The sequence below is a fragment of the Phoenix dactylifera genome, chromosome 8 (genome assembly GCF_051530095.1).
Source record: "Phoenix dactylifera cultivar Ajwa chromosome 8, Ajwa_hap1_PhDact_Kaust_v1.1, whole genome shotgun sequence".
NCBI lineage: Eukaryota > Viridiplantae > Streptophyta > Magnoliopsida > Arecales > Arecaceae > Phoenix > Phoenix dactylifera.
The window spans coordinates 15,035,632-15,056,914 of record NC_143197.1 but is presented as its reverse complement, the minus strand read 5'-3'; the positions used below and the strand labels follow the sequence as shown (position 1 = coordinate 15,056,914).

The 21,283-nt window shown below is 37.4% G+C and overlaps 2 protein-coding genes across 16 annotated transcripts in view; one reads left to right on the top strand and one right to left on the bottom strand.

Annotated features, from left to right (window-relative positions):
• LOC103705618 (S-adenosyl-L-methionine-dependent methyltransferases superfamily protein) overlaps positions 1-2,830 on the top strand; it is a 29,237-nt gene extending 26,407 nt beyond the window's left edge. For 11 of the 14 annotated variants that reach the window (XM_088702892.2, XM_088702889.2, XM_008789411.5 and 8 more), the window contains 2 exons: positions 1,092-1,153; positions 2,550-2,830. In XM_088702892.2, coding sequence (XP_088559018.2) covers positions 1,092-1,153; positions 2,550-2,683 — 196 coding nt within the window. In that variant the 3' untranslated portion in view covers positions 2,684-2,830. The remainder of the gene's footprint in view (positions 1-1,091; positions 1,154-2,549) is intronic. The other 3 variants (XM_088702891.2, XM_039116682.3, XM_039116686.3) reach the window with 2 other exon arrangements.
• Positions 2,831-6,219: 3,389 nt separating this feature from the next.
• LOC103705619 (translation initiation factor IF-2, chloroplastic-like) lies at positions 6,220-18,104 on the bottom strand. 2 transcript variants are annotated; one of them, XM_008789418.5, is made up of 13 exons: positions 17,893-18,104; positions 16,095-17,693; positions 15,955-15,987; positions 15,683-15,796; positions 15,341-15,490; positions 15,157-15,255; positions 14,996-15,058; positions 14,743-14,898; positions 14,507-14,572; positions 12,824-13,060; positions 12,393-12,668; positions 12,099-12,287; positions 6,220-6,845 (listed from the first exon to the last, which is right to left on the bottom strand). In XM_008789418.5, exons 2-13 carry the CDS (start codon positions 17,574-17,576, stop codon positions 6,684-6,686), a joined length of 3,027 nt encoding a protein of 1,008 aa, XP_008787640.3. In that variant the 5' UTR covers positions 17,577-17,693; positions 17,893-18,104; the 3' UTR covers positions 6,220-6,683. The 2 variants fall into 2 exon arrangements, with proteins under 2 accessions (XP_008787640.3, XP_038972616.2); XM_039116688.3 differs by lacking the exons at positions 12,099-12,287; positions 12,393-12,668 and having other exon boundaries at positions 17,893-18,086.
• Between the last annotated feature and the right edge of the window lie 3,179 nt (positions 18,105-21,283).

The following is a 21,283-nucleotide window of genomic DNA, read 5'->3' as shown; positions in this document are numbered from 1 at the left end:
TACACCACAATCTATATTCTTGAATATTACTAGGAAGTATGTTAGTGAGAATATCTTAAATTTAAACCCTAATATATGCCCACAACAACTGAAAATTCACCAATCACCACAACTTCTCTTGATATTTATCTTACCACATCAATCATTATCCTCAAAGGCATGGATATACCATCATACACGCAACCTTCTTCTTTAATTCGCATCAAATCACCTCTTAGTATCTATCAAGTGCATTTCCCAAGTTGATAAAAACCACATGCAGACTCGTTTTCCTTTATCTATATTTTTCTATATTGTGCCTAAGCAAGAGGATGGCTACAATTCAGGCCTTCATATAACATAAAACGAAATTAGACTTTGAAAATGTTGCCATTTTCTCTTTATGTTTGTCCATTATCCTTTTCCATTAGTTTACAAAGTAGCCTGTTACTTTTGTTTTGCAATGATATAGTTTGCTATACTACTTCTATACCTATGGATGGATATCATTTCACTTTTCCTCTAATCATTTGGCACTATCTTGATATTCAAGATCTATCAATAAAGTCAAGGTTCTCCGTTTCGGTACCGGACTCTGTACGGGTGCCTAGCTAGCATTATATTGGTATGATACGGTACGAGATCTTTTTAGCATACCGAGTGTTGGTACGCTATCCGTACCGGGTACTGGTACCGAACTGGTATGGTTCGGTATGCCTCGTACCGCTTAGTTCAAGTTGGTATGGCAAACCATGGATAAACTAGTTAACCAAATTGGTTCCATGATATTCCAATCTGAAATGGTATTTCATCTGGTCGCATTGCCTTACCACTCTGTATCCTTTTAAAGGTAGTTTCTACTTCAGTTGTTTGAGTGGAAATGAAGAAACACTAGGAAACTTCCCAATCTTCAAAAAAAGTCTTCTGATCATGCTTAGGCAATAAATAGATATGTGTCTGATCTGTATCAGGAATCTATTTAAGTAGTTAACTGTGGGTAGATAAATTGATGCAAGTCGAAAAGTTGAAATTTTGTGTATTTTGAATATAGTTTCTATTTCTTTTTAATCTGTGTAAACTTATTGGAGTTGTTGTCATGCTTTTCTGAACAGTTTAACAGTTGCCCAAAATGAACATGTGGTGGAGCATTTTCTCGCAAGAAATTCTTCAGCTGGTAGTTTCTATTGCTGCTATTTGTATATGATTGCAGTTCCTATTTCATTTTGGTTCGCTTTTAAAGATTCACTTGTAAAAATGTTATTTGCAAAGCCTGCATCTCCATGTATTAAAAATTTAGGTTTACCTCTTTGATGATATTCAGTATGTAAATTGTAGTGTGCTAGAAGGTTAAAATGGAAAAAAAATACTTGAAGGGCACAAAAGGTAAATCAGGACGAAAAGATGCATCTCTCTGCATAAACATTATACGTGATTGTGCTTCTATGTATACAATTAGGAAATTAGACTAATATGACATGGGATGTGCTTATGAATAATATGACGTGTACTTGATATATGCTGATTTAGTTTGATGATTTTGCTAAACTTATGCCTTGTGTTAATTTCTTTTCTCTGTATTCACCCTTAGCACTAACATCATCCCACAAATCAATTGATTAGTGATAAAATGAAAATATTTTGAGGTTGGTCCATTTTAGTCTTTAAAAATAATTGGAAAGTGGCATATCATAGAAAGATTATGTAGCATAGACATAAATAACGTGATGAAGATCCATTGAGATGTTTAACCGCAGCCCATCTATGCAGAGATATGTTGACTGATTGGTCAAAAGGGTTTACAAAGAGGAATGGAGACTTATAACTGCCAAGTTGGAAGAGAAAAAAAAGAAAATGAAATTTCTCATCTTATATATAACGAACGATGTGTCCAATGTAGCTAATCTAACCGTTGAGCCAACAATTTTTTAATTTGTATTGGTCACTTCTAATCTTTCCTACATCAATCAAATGACTGTAAAAAGACTGAAGCAATAAACACATATAACTAAAGTATACTATGTTTAATATATGTAGAGTTAATCTTGCATGTCGAAAGTAAGGAGGTAACCTTATGCAAGTGCAAGTGCCATACATATCACCCTAGGAATGCTCCTTTGGTGTTTGTATTGATAGCTCATATGCTCCCCCCCCCCCCTTCTCGTACCCCACCCCCAAATAAAAAAAAAACAACAGCAACAAACTCCATCGAGGAATAGACAATTCTCAAAGTACATTGTATGAATTGGGCAGCTAGCTGTATCATATGAAGGCATCTTTTTTAATAGTTATAGCCAACTCTGCATAAACTTTAGTGGCTTCCATTACTCAACATTAAGAACCTAATTTTTATATTAAATATTTTATTAGATTATGTCATTTCAGTCTTGAGAGCTGATTATCGGAATTTTGGGCACTGACATAATTTAATAGTGTGAATCGGTCAAATTAGAAACTTTATTTTAGCTTGCAGATATCTAAATTTAGTAGATGTTTTCTCAGTTAAATTGCTCATCCTTTTATGTTTGTAGTGCTTACCTTTATCTGATTATCTTGTTATCTGCTTTTTATAGAATTACGGGAGGTTGATCTTGCAGATAAGTGGCCTTGCAAAAGTGGGAGAATTCCTAAAACCATACGCTTCGATCCTACAACATCCAAAACTAGTGGGCTTTTTATTGCAAAGTTCACTAAATTAACAACTTAGTCATGCTTTGCTTCTTATCCAGCTACTGTACTGTTGGATAAATATGGTTGTATTTGCCTTTATGCAATAGGCAAATTATTAGTTATGCTGCATCATTCTGTATTTTGCTGAATGTGTCGGAATAATTAATACCAATTTTGACACAAATTTGTGATGTGTGTGAAGCTTGATGGAAAATGTCTCATTATTATTGTTGTATTCATCAAATATCTGTTAGCCGAATTTGTTTTCTACTTGAACATGTATCTTTCAGCTTCTGCTTATATTACTAAAGTTGTCTTGATTGCTATAGGTGCAATCTCTATATTAAGGTTCGTTGTCTTGGTATCAGACCCCATACCAATGCCACATTAGCACTGTGTTAGTATGGTACGGTACGATATTTTTTCGGTGTACGAGTGTCGGTACGCCACCCGTATCGGATATTAGTATCGAACCTGTACGGTACGGTATGGTACACTCCATACTGTTCGGTTCGGCGAGCCATGCTCTGCATCACTATTGGTAGCTAACTTAGGTATGACAGGAGACTCTTTAAAACACATGAGAGGGAAGCAAGTAGATGTATGTTAGGCATCTTTAGTGCAATGTGTGTGATTTTTATCCTAGGCACTGACTATTGTCTTGAAGATTATGTTGTTCTAATATATTTGAAACATTCTTTGCCTTTAAGTTTCTTATAGTTTGATCTTCCTTTTTCTTTTTTTATGTATAAAACTCAGAAAGTATTGAAAATTTAGGAGATTGGCATTTGATACCTTTTGCTGAACTGTCTAATAATATCCGTAATTCTTGGCTACCGGCATGACTTAAGAGCTAGACCGGTTCCTTTCAATGCATAATTAGGTCCCTTCCCAGAGGTCCCCATGGTTTGGATGGCTGGTTTCAAGTCATTGTGGTCCATGGATGCCCCTCGACTGGTAAGTGCATTGTGCTGAGAACTACAGCTGCCAGAGGTTTGTTGATTTGAATGTTAATACATTCTCTGAAGGATGAATACTGACCCAGCCATTAGGGATTTGCATTAATTGAATTTGAATGGATTATTGATGCGTGACAGCATTTCATTTCAGTCCATGCCACAAAATATCTATCTTCTTTGCTGTTCGTCATCTGCCATCTTCTCTTTTCATGGTCACTGGATTTTTTTTCCATGCTACAACCACCATCAAGATGTCAATATTCACTCTTGCTGTGCCTGCATGCATGTCTCAACATTAATAAAAATGGATGGACTTTGGATCCATAATGTCCTGGGCATTTCAATTAACTGGATGAAGGTTGATCCCCAGCCAATTGATACCCCGTAGCCTCTTCATTCTAGATTTACTTCTTAAAGAAGAGATACTTGTGCCACAAACAGTCTAAGTAATGATTGACTGTACCAATCTAAACCGGATGGTACAGAGTGTATCATAATGATTCGGTACCAGTACGAGAGGCGTATTGATTTTCGATATGCTAAAAAAGATTCTATATTGTATCGTAACAACATAGTGCTAATGTGGCACCGGTATAGGATTGGTGCCGAGATGGCGAATTTTGCTTTGAGTTTATGGTTTAAGTCTTTTTATTTGGAGAGAAGCCTATATTTTGGAAGAATGCCTACTCAAGCACACATGCCATCCATTTGACATGCTCCAACCATGCAAACCATTTTTTTTAAAGATCTTTGCATCAAATATCAGCAGATGTGGGGGATGTTTCCCATAGGGTGCCTGCGATAAGGGCATGAATATTGTGGTACACACTACTTGTAGTGTTAATGCACTAATTAGCATCATGATTAGGACTTAATCCTGTTGCACTGCTGAAGACTGACTATGTGAAATGATAGGAGTCAACTAATCAGACATGTAATGGAGCCACATTAGTTGTGGTGGGCGACACAATTGGTTAGCTGCATCCCTACGGCTATTGATTTGGAGAGTGAACTGTGAATTTTACTGTGGCAGGTGTCGTAATTGGTGTGCTGCTCTCTCACAAGGTAGGTGTGAAGGCTTTAGAACCTGGCCTGGCTCAGCTATTGATTGATGCTGATGGAATAACCACTCTAAATTTCATCTGAGAGAGTGAGACGGTCAAACGCAGATGTACACCTTGATCTGAGGTCTATCTTTTGCGTTGGAGTATTTAAGGCTCTGCCATAAATAGGATTTCTTTTCCTAACAGAATTTTACGGTCGTGACAAACTGTCACAATTTTCATGATGTGAATGATCAAGTCCCTCATTGCTTGTCTAACAAATGTATCGATCACATTGCCACGGGCTTCGGTTATTGATCATGCTCCAATTAATTTTTTATCCAATCGAATCCTGAAAATAATGCACTGCATGCATGGTTGAGGAGTACAAAATTTGAGGCTAGACGGGCCACCATAGCAGAGGACGCATGCCATGTTTGTTTCGTTTAGAAACATTGACATGCAAAGTGGAAGCTGAAATGGGTAGGAAAATCTGATGAAAGTTAAACACAAAGCCTTTTAGACAAACATAATATTGCTAATCTTTTAGTCATCTCAACCACGTTTCCCAACATTTTGCCCTGTTATTCTCTATTACGTTAGCCATGCAACGGTGTCTTGTCTCAAGCCTTTGTTAGCACTTGGTGGCTGCTCGAGACTGGGACGTGCTCTACCTCCTTTGGGGTTCTCATAGTACTGATTCTTATCTGCACTCTCCTATGGTTGCCCAAGTTCGTTGGCCTTGAGATATGGCTCCTCAAATGATGATTTTTGTACCGTCTGTCGGGCTCTGCATCGATGATGCGAAGGCCATGCCGAAGGTCACCCTGCCCCTATTTTATCCGGAGGAGCTGAGGCAGAGGGCATGCCGGGTTTTCTCAGGAGTTATGAAGGGTCATGGTAGAGCCCTTAGGGGATCATATGGTTGGCACCGAGCTGAAATTGTTTAATAGAGATGAAAGTGCATCGAATAATATCCATCCGAATCTATTTTTGTATTCGAATTTATTCAGATATGTGCAGAAATTTGAACATACGACTAATATCCGTATCCGCATTCATATTCGTCAATGAAAAATGAATATGGATATAGATAAATAACAATCTGACTCGTATTCGAATATCCAATCCTCTTTTTAACCCTATTTAATTTTATATAGCACTCATAAATTTTTTTTTAAAAAAAATAACTCCATGAACATGCTATTAACTTGATTTATCATTCACTTAATAATATTTTTGATTATGTAGTTATAAAGTTTAATTATCCAACTTATATCCGTATTTTTCAGATTTGTATTTATACCTATATCTGTATTCATCGAATCAAACAAATACGAATATGGATATACTAGTATCTGATCTATATTCGATCCAATTTCAACTCTAGTTGATATGCAGACATGAAAGGCAACACCATAATTAGTATAATAGACAATAATATGAAATATTATGTAGGTATAAAAATAAAAGAATTTACAAATGTTGCATACAAAGAGTAGCAGCAGAAGATTTAGAAAACACAACTGCAACAGAATCAAAGAAATTCCATGAATGTTGTCAAACAAGAATTTCAGAATGGTAAGTAGAATAGTATAATTTTATATTTTTTTTTCTTTGCATTTTGTTTAGTACAATTTGATGTCCCAGCTGATAAAACATCAAACGATAGATATGACCGAGGCATCAAATAAACTGTATGATGCAATCATGACAATGATTCAATTGTCATTGGATCTATTACAGGTTGTTGTGATCAAATCATCAGAAGGTTAAATAAATGCCCTTCTCTACAAAAATAGAAGGAAAATTTGCAGCTGAGATTCTTTATGTACATTAGCGGACAACATGGGCTGCAGCAGAGCCAGACTTCCAAAAAATAAAGGAGTGGAGAATGCCATCCAAGCTTAGCCATGAAAGATAATATTAATTACTTTGCGGCTGAAGACAGATTGTGAACTTTGAGTCAGATGCACTCAGGTCGATCATGACCAATGACTTTGCTCCGCAAATGTTCTGCACCATCTAGCCTATTTCACAACTCAACACCCGCTCCAACTAATGCAGCTGTCACCGAAGCTGATGCCTCTTCAAGTGTTCGTTGCTTCTTCACAGTATTAAAAGCCTCAATAACATCTCCAACCTCCCAATCGTCGAAGCCATTCACACCAATGCCACATTCTAGTCCAGTACCAACCTGGAGGAAGGGGAAAATTGGATAGCTGGGTAAATATTGCTCAAAACAGACAAACAAACTGACAAACAGAAATAATAGACCCAGCTCAGTGAAAATGCAACGTCCATATGTATCCAAGAGTATTTACTGAAGGAGCCACAAGAGAAGATAATAATGACTGCTAATGAGAACCCAAACAGTCAGACCTGGAGTGGTTATTTATTCTGAAGGATAAATATTCATGATTTCTATGTGCTAAAGAAAGATCTATCTCTTGATCTCAGATGTGGTGCTCAAAATTACTACAGTATCTATATGCAAATACGAATTAAATAATCATTGTGTGCAGCTACCACGGCTACTACGTCTGATTGATGAACAGCACAGTCGGTTGGCACCTCACCCCTAGAGGCTTGCCATTTAGGAGCTCCATAGGTTCAAATCCTGGCTATCGCTCAAAAAGAAAAATATAGTGCCTTGAAGCTCTTCTAGAGTGTGTACTTTTAGTAGGTCAGTGCCTCTATCTGTTTCATAGTTACACCTGAACTGTTGGCACATTATACTGAACAAGAAAACATAACCTTTGTAGCGTATATAGCTCTATAGAAGTTTCATTATCTCTTTACGCCAATCTATCTCACCGTCCACCCTTTCTATCCTTGTCTAAGGAACACAACACATCTATCAATTCGCTCGATTCATCAAGAAAGCAAACGTTGATACTGGACTGCAGCAAAGAGATAAATGTCCCACTACCTGGCAGCCACTCTTTCCGTTCATCGAATACCAACCATGCCAAAAACATGCTAGAGACAGTAAGTGTAACGTTTCCATTTTCGTCAACAAGATCATGAGGCAACATGTCTGATTAGGTCCTCCCTTGTATATGCAAGGTTTGCAATGTCTTATCTTCCAGTAATTCAACACTAGCAGGAATAGGGGCAAGTTACTTCTTGCCTCAAAGCAATAAATATAAACATGAAGATCAAACCACTCTCTCTCTCTCTCTCTGTGTGTGTGTGTGTGTGTGTGTGTGTGTGTCACAGTGCGTGTCCCAGCTGATTTCTAATGCAAGACTTGTTTGTATTTAACTCTAATATGACTTCAAATCTCTTCTCTTCTGACAATTTCCATGAAGTTTGGTTGGGTTCTCAAGCCTGAATATGGGCTGTAAGTGCCTAAAACTTGTACTCATTCAGAAGATCTCATATTCTATCTGCCTTAAAAAAGTTTCTACCAGATCTAACGACATTCAGAACTTGCACATTAGACCAAAGATGTATCTCCATTTCATCTACCCTGCTCTTAACATAATTGAAATCTTCCAATTCCCTCCCTATATTTATACTCATTCAAAAAAACTGATAAATTGACAGGCATATGAAAATTTAGCATAAGCTCCAATGGTACTCAATGATTTCTTAACATTTGAAAGGCACATCACTACTCCATCCACTTTGCACTGATGTTGAAGAAAAAAAAATCATATAGAACATAGGCTGCAACAGCAATTATTAAGAAACCTGACCATCATTTCTTACTGCACCCTCAACTCCAAATAGTGATCCAAGTTGCCATCCATGAAACCCAAACATATGTTTTGAATTTTGTCCAATGTCTCATCGACCACTAAATCTTAGTCCCAATCAAAGGTTTTACATATAATGTTTTGAAAATCACATTAAAGATAGATGATTATTCTATTTCCATTATGATTGTCAACAGTTTAAAGTTTAAACCCAACTGTCAATATGCTCAAAGACCATCACTTGAATCTCACCAATTGAATGGGAATGTGATCACCATATATGAACAATTGGTTTAATATCATATGTAAAAAGGCTTCTTAAGTTTTGAAGCATGTGTGTGTGTATACAGAACCTACTGTGGTTATGACTGATCCAATTGGGGAGAGAAAAAATTCTTCCTCCAATCTAATCAACTTGAATCTCACATGAAAAAAGGCAGTAGAGAAAATGAATTCCATAGGAAACTCAGAGGCAAGGTTTTACCCTGTTTACTTTCCTCAAAACCAATATAAAACACTATGGTGCAAGGCCTTGAAATTTATGCTAGTGAGGTCAACAACTCCAAATCTGGGTAGAAATCTTCCTAGCTAAGAAATTAAATTTCCTAAAAATAGAACAAAATACAAAAACTGCTAAAATTGGTCAGAAGCCGGATCTCAAATCTATATCATCTTTGCCTTTTATTGCATTGGCCAATTTTTCATAGAATATGAGTTGTGCTCCAGTCAACATTTCCTATATAAATCATGGAATCAATAATTGCTAGAACAGGATGGTATCGTCTGTATTATACCATTCCAACATGAGACCAGCACCTATATGAGCACAGGGATGTTGAAGCCATCTGTATCTATATGTACTAGCTGTTCCAGTTCGTACCAATGTATATCAATGGCATTGTACCAACCAAACTGGTCAATGTTGATGGCTTTTCAGTCTTTTTGATGCTGACAGTTTCAGTATATAGTATATAGTATATACTGTCGATACTGATAATGTACTGATATCTTACCATTCTATGAGGTTCACCACCAGTATTTAGAACCTTGCTGTAAATAGGAAGTCGAGTTCAATAAGGCATTTTAGAGCCCTAAATAGCCTTGAACTAGGGTTGTTTTAAGTCCAACAAGCCTATAAACTGGCTGCCACATTGTAGATCTTGAAAAGTTACCAAATTTCCACAAAAAAAAATAAAATAAATCCCACATATGAAAATTATACCCTCCAGAAGTTTTATATCATAATCAAATTCAAGATGTGGAAATCTTGCTAAAAGAGCCTGCATAGACCTGCTTGAAGTGGCCTAATAGGCCCACAGCAATTCTGTTGATCATGATGGATTAATGACTTATGACCATATATGGATCTTTGGATGGGAACAATCCAACCTACACAATTAGAGCATCAAAGACAAGAATAGCATAATTACCAATAAATGCATTTTCAAACTAGGTTATGGTTTCTGAAGAACTGTGTTTGCAAAATGAATGTGACTTGTTTGAGATTACAAGGGACTAGCTTACTTGGCATTGCCCTTCTGCTGTCCATCACATACATCTGCCTCTTTCTTTAATGGTTCAAGGTCCAAACCCTAGATTATTAAACAAGGCAAAGGGAATCACAAAAGCCCTAGATGATCTCTAAATGACAGGGAGGAGAAAGTCAAATAATATATTTCCGGCATGGCTTGACGAAACCGCACACCTTAATGATCTATCACAATGTTATCATCAAAATAGAGTGGCCTTTTCTCTAGTAATCAGCAATAGTGATTCGTAGTAGGATGATTTTTGTAATACTTGATAAAGTAACTTTCTGATATCTTCCCTTCTTCTTTCCTTCATTTCTTTCTTTCTTTCTATTTCTTCTTTCTTTCCTTCTTTCCTTTCTTTTTCTTCTACCTTCCTTTTGTACTTTCCATTTTCTTTCTTTTTTTCTCCCTTCATTTCCTTCTTTCTTTTTTCTTCTTCTTCTTTCCTTACATCATTTTCTTTTCCTCATCTTTCCTTCCTTTCTTTCTTCATCTTTCTTCTTCTCTCCTCGCATGGATGGGTTTTTGGAGTCCCAAACCCTTCCTGGTCCCGTTTTTTCATAGGAACGAGACGAGACTGTCGGCACACCCCCAATCCCATCGGGACTTAAGACCTTGGTAGAAACCATAGATAATATAGCTATTACTGCAGATTTTCTGGTTAGGAATGTAAATTCCCAATGGAAGCTCTATATCATGAGGTGGCTTTGCAGCATTGGAAAATTAGAATCCACTGATGCTAGGGATTTCCTACTTGTCTAGGAAACACATCACAACAACAAACTTTTTAACTAAACATATCTAATTGTGATAGTTTTAGGAAAGGTTTCTTGAATTACTAATTCACTCAAATAACCAGAATTCTATGACTAGGAGAGGATGTCGAAAGATCTCTAGTCTACATGTCCAGCTCACAGCACCTATTGATGAGAGAATAACAATTCAACTCTAGCAAAGCCATAACAGGTGACTAATGAAAATAATTGTAAGAGCATGAATATTGTATCTTCGGCTTCTCAAGGACCTTTTGAGACTATCTTGTTTTCTATATTAATGCTTTGCAATTTTATTCATCAAAGGTCTATATCTCGAATAAGTCATGCCTGGGCCAAGATTTAATCTGCAAATGAAGAAACATTACAAGAAATCTTGTTGCATTCATGTCAAATGCTATTTTCTTTTTCTAAAGCACAAAGAACAATGAATCTCAAGAACTTCCTTGGGGTCAATCTAGAACTGAATAAGAGCATGTTTGGTGTTGCTTCTGCTTGAGAAAAAGAGAAGATAGAAACTTGGCTTTCGAACTTCCCTTAAAAGCACTTTTATGACTTTATCTTTTTGTAGAAGCACTGTTTAGATGATGCTACCAAACAGTTATTTTTTTTTATGAAATGCTTTTTTTGCTTTAAAATTTACAAATTTTTTTTTTTAAGCAATACCAAACACACCCAAATGGGCCAAACCTTTAGATTAGGGGGTTCAATAATGGCTATCCTTGTCAAGAAGGCAATTTTTGGCATTCGGATAGTTTGAGCTACCTATTCTTGTCAAGATAGCCCTATGCACCTTAGCCAGGATATCCATTTCCTCGATATTACTGGACAGAGGTACTTATGGTACTAGATATCACTGGACAGAGGTACTTATGGTTCGTACCAGGCTTTTCCACCCAGTTTATTTGAAAGACCAAAAACTCCCCCTCACCAACAAAAAAGTAATCTTGTTGGCAATGGCAAATATCTTGTCACCAAAAAAAAAAAATAGCCGCATACCATCACCATTAAAGGCTGATACCATGGTATGCCAGCATTGCAAACAAATGCATATTTCATTGTATGCAGTGATATCCTTGGAACAACAACTCCCTCTATGAATTTCTAGGATATCTATAGTTTTCCAATTTTTTATTCAACAACCAAATTGAGCCTTAATGGATTAAAATTCTTCAAAAGAGTATCAATAATCATCATCACTAACTCAGAAGAATATTGACTTATTCTGCTTCTTCTTCCCCTAAATCATAAGCCATGTAACAAACAAATTATTGTCACCTGATATATCAGCTCATTGTTGATAGAGTGATTATAATTCTGTAATCTCGAAATGTAACAGGTGCTTCAGTAATCATCAAAAGCATGATGTCATTTAAGAGCTTTTTAAGATGTACCAATTATACCTCAAGATGTGATCCACATATATCATTTAAAAACATACCTCCTTCACCTCTTCTTTCACTCGTCTCAAAGAATCAATATTGCCTGTGTGAATTTTCTTCCCATTTCGAACAATCCAAACACCACAATCTTTCACCACTTTCCCCTCAGTGACCATGCATCCAGCGACACGTCCACTACCACTGCTAAATGTGGCTCGAACATCTGCTGATCCTACTGGAACTTGTTCCTACATATATCAAAAGTGAACAATATTTAGTATAAATGCTCATCTATATAAACACCAATGCATCAGAGATGAAGTCCAATTCACCAATTATAGCATCATTTCTACCTCAACAGGCTCTAAAAGTCCTTCCATTGCATTCCGCATATCATCAATAAGATCATAGATGACCCTATAGAGACGAATTTCAACATTCCTTTTCTCTGCATAGCTCTTAACTGAACCTGGTGCTTTCACATTGAAGCCAAATATAATGGCTTCAGTGGCAACAGCCAGATCAATGTCACTAGTACTTACGTCACCTGGTGCTTGAAGGAGGAACTTCAGAGTAACATTATCCTGTGGGAGAACTTGAAGAGCATGTCTGATGGCTTCAATTGAACCCTATTATTGATGAAAGTGCTATCAAGTCAGTTGGAAAATAATATATCTACACATGATGATCACATGAAAGCTGAACCATAGGCCAATTTGACAGCGAACAAATACACTGTGATGAATAAGCACTGAAAGACATGATGCAAGTTCACAAAACATACCTGAACATCGACTTTCAGGATAATATTTAGCTGATGCATATCTAGTCCAGATTGTCTTCCAGCTGATACAGCAGAAGCAATGGAAGAGAGAGTGACCTTTCCCTCCCCAGCCTTTGCAGATATTCGTGCAACCCTTAATGATTCTGCACGTGCATCTGCCCTTTCACGTGCAGCAACAAGGGACTCAACAACCTCAAATTCATCACCAGCAATAGGAACACCGCTCAAGCCAATTACCTGCGGAAGAAATATTGGGAACAAAATATAGAAAAAAATGTCAGAGCAATCGAGAACAAGCAACTAAGATAATTATAAAATTTAAGAAGATTTAGGAGAAAGCTCTGGAGAAAAAACATAGCACAAATCACAGAAACCAAATCATTTTAGCACATCCCCTTTTCTGAAGGTCAATCTTTCCATTATCCAAAGAACCTTTGAAAGCTCATCCTTCAAAAAGGTCCCATCTGTTTGATCACATACATAATTTTACTGAGCATTATTTTTATAACTAATCTCCATTGGGTGTGCAATCACTGAATCTGGAAAAAAAAATTGTTGATACATGTCATCCAGTGTCCAAATCAGAGCAACCTACACCGTGTGAAATCTTTCAAGTCACCAATCTTGAAATGAGTATTTCTCCTTTAGAAATATGCAAAAATTTGCAATTTCATTGATGGATTTGTTTGTAACAATCCACAAGTTTGGACAATTTGTCTTTGACAATCAAAACTATACAAGACTAAAAGGTTTGCTTTTAATCTTCTATAATAATTGATGATGTGAATGACAAGGTACCATGCAGGCATGAGAAATCTGCAAGGTCGAACCTTCTATCATTTACATTATAAATCCATCACGTAGCATCTACCAGGTTTAGAAAACCATAACAATGAAGATCATAAATTTATTGTTTAATTCTCCTATTCTTTAGTTACTTTAAACGTTTATCATGTGCAGTTCTTCCATCCATGTCAAATTTGAACACTTGCAATTGTATCTGTGTCACATAGTATACAAACCATTGCAAACTCTGATGAAAAAACCTGTTCTGCCACTTTTCTATTAGCAATTAATGCTGACAGTTTCCGCAATAAACACATCTTCTTTCAATTTATTTTTCGCTTCTGGTGAGGCAGTGCAAAGGATTTTAACCACTCAACTTACTAAAGTATAACTGGATCCCTCAGTGGAATTAAAAATCACAATTTTATGCTGAATAATAGTTTCACTTGAAGACTTAAAGGACTGGAAACCAAATGCATGGGACTGCTACTCAGTCCAAGCCTTGGCTAACAGAACAACAGTGACCTCGACAGAAAAAAGGGGAACATATTAAATTCTATATTTAAATAATTCACTCATCCTTGGACTGGTTTTGCATTAACATAGAGCATGGGCAAATGACCTACTAATCTCTCATGAAAATAACACAAGCAGCATGCCATACTATAATGTTGTGCCAAGCAGCTCTTATGAAAAGAAGGCTGCACATGTATCCTATATATATTAAGTGTGCCAAAGAGAAGAAGACTTTAGTATGAAAGAATCAATCCGGAACTGGTTAGTTCCCTCATATTCATAAGGGTCATCAAACCAGAAGACATTGAATTTCCAGATTTAGAGATATCAAATAGAAATTGATGACGATGAATAGTAGCCTTGAGAAGAAAACAAATAAACCTGCACAGCCATGGATGGTCCAGCTTGGTCAACACGACCTCCTCTATCATCAAACATAACACGGACCTGCTCATGGAAGGAATTTGTGCACGGGCTGTCAGGACTATAAGTCAACATAGAAAACAAGGTCTACACACTGCAGAATTTTGAGATTGTGCGGAACATAGCATTGCAAATAAGTTGCCGTTTGTGTTTCCCTAAAAGTTGCAATGCCAGTGTTCATTCAGGAAACTAACCTTTCCAAAGGTTTCACCACACACAACAACATCACCCTTTTTAAGGGTTCCATTCTGCACAATCAGTGTGGCAGTGGGTCCCTTTGATTTATCAAGACCTGCCTCAATGACAGTGCCCTTTGCATTTCTATGAGGATTCGCCTTCAATTCTTGTAGCTTTACAATAAAATAAATAAATAAGGTCAAATATTCACCCCGAAAGTCAAATTGCTAGCAGAAACAAATAAACAGAAATCAAGATAAATTCACATACCTCAGCAACAAGCATGACTGTTTCCAACAATTCATCAACATTGTCTCCCTTAAGAGAACTGATCTGATTTAGGTAATAACTAGATATCAACTCTCAATAGTTGTTTTAAGTGTCAGAGAAAGAGGAGGATAACAAGTATAGGTTATTGTGGGAGAAGCAACCTGGACCATTGGGATGTCACCACCCCACGCTTCTGGCATAAGGCCAATAGAAGAAAGTTCTTGCATAACACGTTCAGGATTAGCTCCATCTTTATCTACCTGGGTACAATAACTACCAGAGTTGAGAAATTTTTTGTGAAGACAGTACTGAAAATGAAACAACAATAGAGATTAATTGGCATGCCTTATTTATGGCTATTATAATAGGCACACCAGCTGCCTTGGCATGAGCTATTGCCTCATTTGTTTGGGGGCGCACTCCATCATCAGCAGCTACCACAATAATGGCAATGTCAGTCACCCTTGCTCCACGTGCCCTCATGGCACCAAATGCCTGTAAAATCCAGATTATTAATGACAAATTATATGTTGGTGAAGATATATTGAAGATGAAACCTCAACATCTTAAGTTACGTAATTGTACTTTGCAACATGTTGAAACCAAAGCGATCTTAAAAGTTTATATGCAGAAAGAAGATGTCAGCCAAAACTAAAATGGGTTGGCACAACAACTGATATCACACACCTCATGCCCTGGAGTATCAAGAAAGACACAAGCCTGAGCCTTTCCATCAACTGGGATGAGAACTTTATATGCTCCAATACCTTGGGTTATTCCACCTGCCTCAGTTGCTACCACCTATACATACCAATTGGTCAGACCTTATTATTTCAGAAAAGCCATAGAAACAGAAATGTGGAAAATGCTGTGCATATTTTAAGCTTTGCAGTATATGCATGAAAACTACATATGAACTAAGGCAGATGCGTGATACCAACTGAAGAGTTAGAAATTACCTTGCTCTTACGAATATAGTCCAAAAGTGTTGTCTGTCAATGCAAATTACAAGAAGCAAAAGTTATCACAAAGGAAGATACTGAGGCTTGATCCTACTCGAACCAAAAACAAAAAACAAATACTGCTCAGAAGATAATACCTTTCCATGATCAACATGACCCATTATTGTAATAACTGGAGGCCTATCTTCCAACATGTCCAAATCCTCCTCATCAAACACTTCTTTCTTCTTTGCCATCTCTTCCACCCTTATGGGATCTATTTCTAATACTTCCACATCATATTCCTTGCATATCATCTTGACCATGTCTTTATCCAGAGTATGCACTGTATCAGACTTTATTCCTTTTGAGTATAAATATCCAAAGATATCTGCTTCGCTGACTGCTAATTTATAAGCCAGATCCTCAGTCAACATGCCCTCCTCACCCACCTCCAGAATCTCTACTTTAACGGGTGCTGCAGCTTTAGCTGCCTCGAGTCTAGCAGCCTTACGGCTTGCCTTACTCCATTTCCTACCTTTCCTTGCCCCTGTCACACCAGGAATAGGCACATCAAGTTCTGAAGCATCCTCGACAGGTATCTTAGCATCATCCACCAGACGCCTACGCAGACCCCCAGCTGCACTTGATTTCTTGCGGCGCTCTTCTTTGGCTTTTGATGGAGCAGGTGCTTTCACTGGTTTTGTAGGTGCTAATAATGCCTCCGCTGCAATGGGATCGACAATTGGCTTCTTGGAAGCAAACCTATCTATAAGAATTGGCTTCCGGTCTTTTAAGTTAGCAGGTTTCTTTACTACAGGGGGAGCTGGAGGTGCAGGTGGAGCTACAGTAGGCTTCACTTGTAGCTTTGGAACAACTTGGGGTGGCGAAGGCATTTGGTTTTGCAAAGGCGCAGCTGGAAGAGCTTCAGGTTTGTTTGCTTCTGTCACTGGAGAACGACCTTTCTGCCCTTGCCCTTTCTCCTTTTCAACTCTCGGCATTTCTTTTACCACCTTCTGCACATTTGCCACAGGGTTCCCCTTTCGCCACACGCTCTTCAGCGTCTTCGACTTCCTCGTTGGTGAAGTTGTGTTCACTGGTCTACTAGGTCTTGAGCTACCATCGGACTTGCCACTGCCCCTAATCTCTTTCCCATCCAATTTGACCGTCTTTGCTATCTCAAGCTTTTCCGCCTTATCCAAGACCTCCCCAAGTGACTCTATCACTTTCTCTCTATCTTCATCTCTGGTCTCTGGCCTCTTATCATGAACAACTTTGTCTGGAGACCACAATGCTGAGTTCACAGGAGCAGGTCCATTCAACCTTGCCTTCAAGACAGGCTTGGGAGGAGGCTTAAGGGCAAGATCAGTATCATCTTCTTTGCTACCACTACTACCCCTAAAAGTGGATTCTGAAGAAAACGGAATTCCCTTCTCCTCAATCAAGTCGGTGGTGACGAGACACCTACAGACTCGACCAGGGGCACGGGACCATCGCTGAACACCACCAACACTACCAAAACTAATCCTAGAAATGATGCGAATTCTCCTAACGGCTACAGGCAGAGCAGAGATCTCGAAGACGGCCGACGGGTTTGGCCTCACGCTTCCCAGAGTAGCAAGGGAAGCAGGAGAAGTCATTGCTTCACCCTTGAAGCCGCATACAAAGAACAAAGAGCTCAGGGCTCTGGACCAGTCAACAACACCGAACCCCCCGCAATCCGTATCAAAATCGAATATTTTTACCACAGCTCGATCCTGGATGGCAGAAAAAACATATCCAAATTTGAATTTTGTCTAAAAGAACACCTTTTCGACGAATTGGGATCGACAGGGAGGGGTTTAGTACCCCTTGGAACCCTAATTTAATGCCCAGAGGAGAAATGAAAGCCTAAACTGCTTCAAGTTTAACTGAGAATTGGCGACTAATAAGAGCTCTGGGAGAGAAAGTGCTTACCTTAGAAGTGCCGATGTTCTTTTTTGTTTTTTTAGCTCTCCAGAGGGGAGGAGAGGGAGGAAGAGAGAGGAGCGAGGGGAGGAAGAGCTATGTTGGCTTTGCTTTGGTTTTCTCAAAAGTGGAAAAAAATATTTCTGGTGGCAAAAGGTTCAAGCGTTGGGGGCATCCCCTGAGGTACGTGTGGCTCTTGCTCCGCTTGTCAATTTGTATGTGATAAGGTTTTTGATAGGAGGAGAGTCACTCAAGGTGTGGAATCCATCTGATGGTTGCTGGATGGCTGACAATCAGGGGCTTTATGTGGTAAACCATGGGCCACGTTAGTCCTCTTGTGTGGGTCCCTTTCCCCATAGGCATGCATGCTCCACGGAGTTCATTAGGGCAATGTGCTCTATTTTTCTTTTTCATCTGCAAGGGAATATGCTATATTTTGAGATCAACCAAAGATGATAAATGTTTTGAACAACTCGAGGTAGACTCAGCCAGGGTTAGAAAAAAGCTCAATTTTGGCTGGATTCAAAATTAAACAAACCAAGCTTGAATCAACAATCTAGGCTTGACATTATTATTTTTTTTTGAAGATATAGGTTCGAAATTAAGTTCCTTGAGTCAAATGGATCCTTTCTCGATAGCCCTAGCTCCATTAGGCTCAAAAATATATATTGTATACAAAAATTTATAGATAATGATTGTTGGATCAAAGATCCAATTGTCCACAATATTAGGATCTTTTCAAACTTGAATGTCTATTTAATTTTGGAATTTATTAAAATATTAATTCAGATATGAACTAAGATTAAACCAAGCTCGAATAAAGCTTTAATTTAAGCTTGAATTGAGCTTAGTTTCAAGTTCGAATTTATTTTTAGTTTGATTTCTTGGAATTTTCATGTTGATCAATTAGACCGTGTTTAGCTTGGTTTGAATTAAGCTCAAATCGAGCTCCAAATAGTAATAAACAAATCAAGCTTGATCTCAACTTTCAAGCTTGAAATTAATGTCAAACAAAACTTGACCAGACGTGGATTCAATCAAGTGTGTCTCAATTGCACCCCTATTTGTGATGCTGGTGTTCAATAAGTACTATAATTTTATATGGCTGACAAATTACTAGAGTCAAGTATGATGATCCTGCTACCATAGAGATACATACTAGATATATGTATTAGGTGGAATTATATAGATCAAAATAGTTGGCTCATTGTGCATGCTATTTTTGTAAGGTTCTTATTTCTTTGAGACCAAATTCACAAGCTTCTTTGTTAAACAAATTTTACTAGCTTTGATTATAAGATTTCATTTCATGGCTTTAATACGAGTTGAAAATCTAATTTAAATGTAAAAATACCCACAACCAAAAGTCAAATTCAATAAATTAGGAAGTTATAATAAAAGGAAATGAGCTAAAAAAATCTTTGAATTGATCTTACCAAAAAATAATTGGAATCATATTTTATTTTCAATACAAACAAATTATGCAACAATAGAGGCACTTATACTATATAATACTATATAACTAAGCAACAAGGAGAGAGAAAGTTCACAACATGGAGAGAAATTTTCTTACTTTTTATAGAAAAAAGGAGAAAAATATGACTTCCTTGCTATGCTTTCCTCATATAATATCATGTATATTTGAAATGTGGTACCATGTTCTTCTACCTCTTATGTTAAAAAAATTTAAAAACTTCTTTCAAACCTCTCCTTTGATTATTATTCCTATTATTGCCTCTCACTCTTTCTAACTAGTCCATTATATGCAACTTTCTCTTATAATCTCACAATGAATCTTCTTTCTTAAATTTACAACTTGATGTGACATTAGTTCACTCCATCCTATATTGATCCAAACTTAATGGCTATGATTCTATGTTGGCTCTCAAATCTCTCCTCCACCCCTGCTTTCTCTCCCTCTCACATTTCCTACCTTCCTCGCTCTCTCTTCATATTTTCACTCTCCGCTTAACTTGTGTGTTCTTACTCCTATAAACTATTTCCAACTATTTTTACCTCATCTTCATTCCCATAGTATGCCCTTTAATGAATTTTTGTTGAAGGTGAGAGAAGAAAAAACTAGAGCAAGAAGAGTTGTTTCTTACTCCATATCTTACAACTCTTCTCATTTTATAATATTACAATCTCCAATGTTCCCATCCATCAAACAGATTTGGTAGCAATTTATTTTGCGTTTGCACTCTATCCAAATAAGTTCTATTTCCTGAGGTTTTGGGATAGTAACATTGATTTGATAAGAAAATACTGCCAAATATAAGTTAGAAAAGGATAGTTGAGAAGAAAGAATGTATATTCAAGTGCTGAATTACAAAGAATTATGCATCTATAGTAAGCCATCCTCTCTCAAGTAAGTTGTATTATTGGTATCTTTTTTTTTTTTAAATAGCCAACTAGGAAAATATAATTATCCTTTTGGGAACTAGTGCTCTTCAGATGTATATAATCCATGCAAGTTGCTTTCTTAATAGGTCGCATCCCATCACTATTTATCAACATCTTGAGGATAGAAATTGTTTGGCAATAAGTTGAAATCTTACCAAGAAAGCAGGTGTTTGAGAATGAGTTGAGATTGAAGAGAGATGGTTCGAATAGTAGAACAAGTTCCAGATAATATCTGACCTGATCAATCGGGCATCGACCAATTACTCATCTGAATTCAACATGAGTGCAAAGGCAAAGGGAGACCGACTTCAAGCAATAATGGCTCCGTAAAGCTGACCTCAAACCAAACTCTTAACTTGGCCTCCTAAGGCTAGGAATGGAGGGCAAGAGAACTGACCTCAAGCTAAACTCTTAACTTGGCCTCCTAAGGCTGGGAATGCAGGGCAAGGGTCTAGCAGCCATATTAGGCCATAACAGCTCTCAAGATGACCTTAGGAAGGACTGTGATCTCAGCAATATGATCTTAAGCTCAACGAGACGACCTCAAGACTTGGACAAATTCTTTACTATAAGTGTTAAAGAAGATCTAATTTTATTTTTTCACTGATTAAATTCTCATATGTAAAAAAAAAACTTGAATCCCTCTAGCTATGAAGGCGGCTATGGCCAACTGGAGGGTAAAAGCAAAAGAAGAGCCGACCTCAGGCATTTAGGCTTTCAAGAAACCTATCCAATAGGTGCTACGGCCTCAACGAGCTGACTTCAAAATTAACAGTATGGCCTAACACACTTCATGCAAAATAAAAGCATGAAAGAGGGAAGTACCGAAGAAAGATAATTTTCTATTTCATTACTTAAGTTTAAGTACAAAAGGACAATTAATAAGCCGACTACATCTCAGCACAAAAAGAAAGGAAAAATGAATAGAAATACAAAAAGGCCATAGGCCAATTGCTTGGTTGGGGGAGGCAACTTAGTGCATGGGTTAAGGCTGCTC

Excerpts from the sequence above, each read along its gene's own strand:
- LOC103705619 (XM_008789418.5), bottom strand. The coding sequence starts at position 17,576 with ATGACTTCTCCTGCTTCCCTTGCTACTCTGGGAAGCGTGAGGCCAAAC. Across the intron at positions 15,491-15,682 it reads TTGATACTCCAGGGCATGAG|GCATTTGGTGCCATGAGGGC; the intron begins GTGTGTGATATC and ends TGGATTTTACAG. Across the intron at positions 15,256-15,340 it reads TTATAATAGCCATAAATAAG|GTAGATAAAGATGGAGCTAA; the intron begins GCATGCCAATTA and ends TATTGTACCCAG.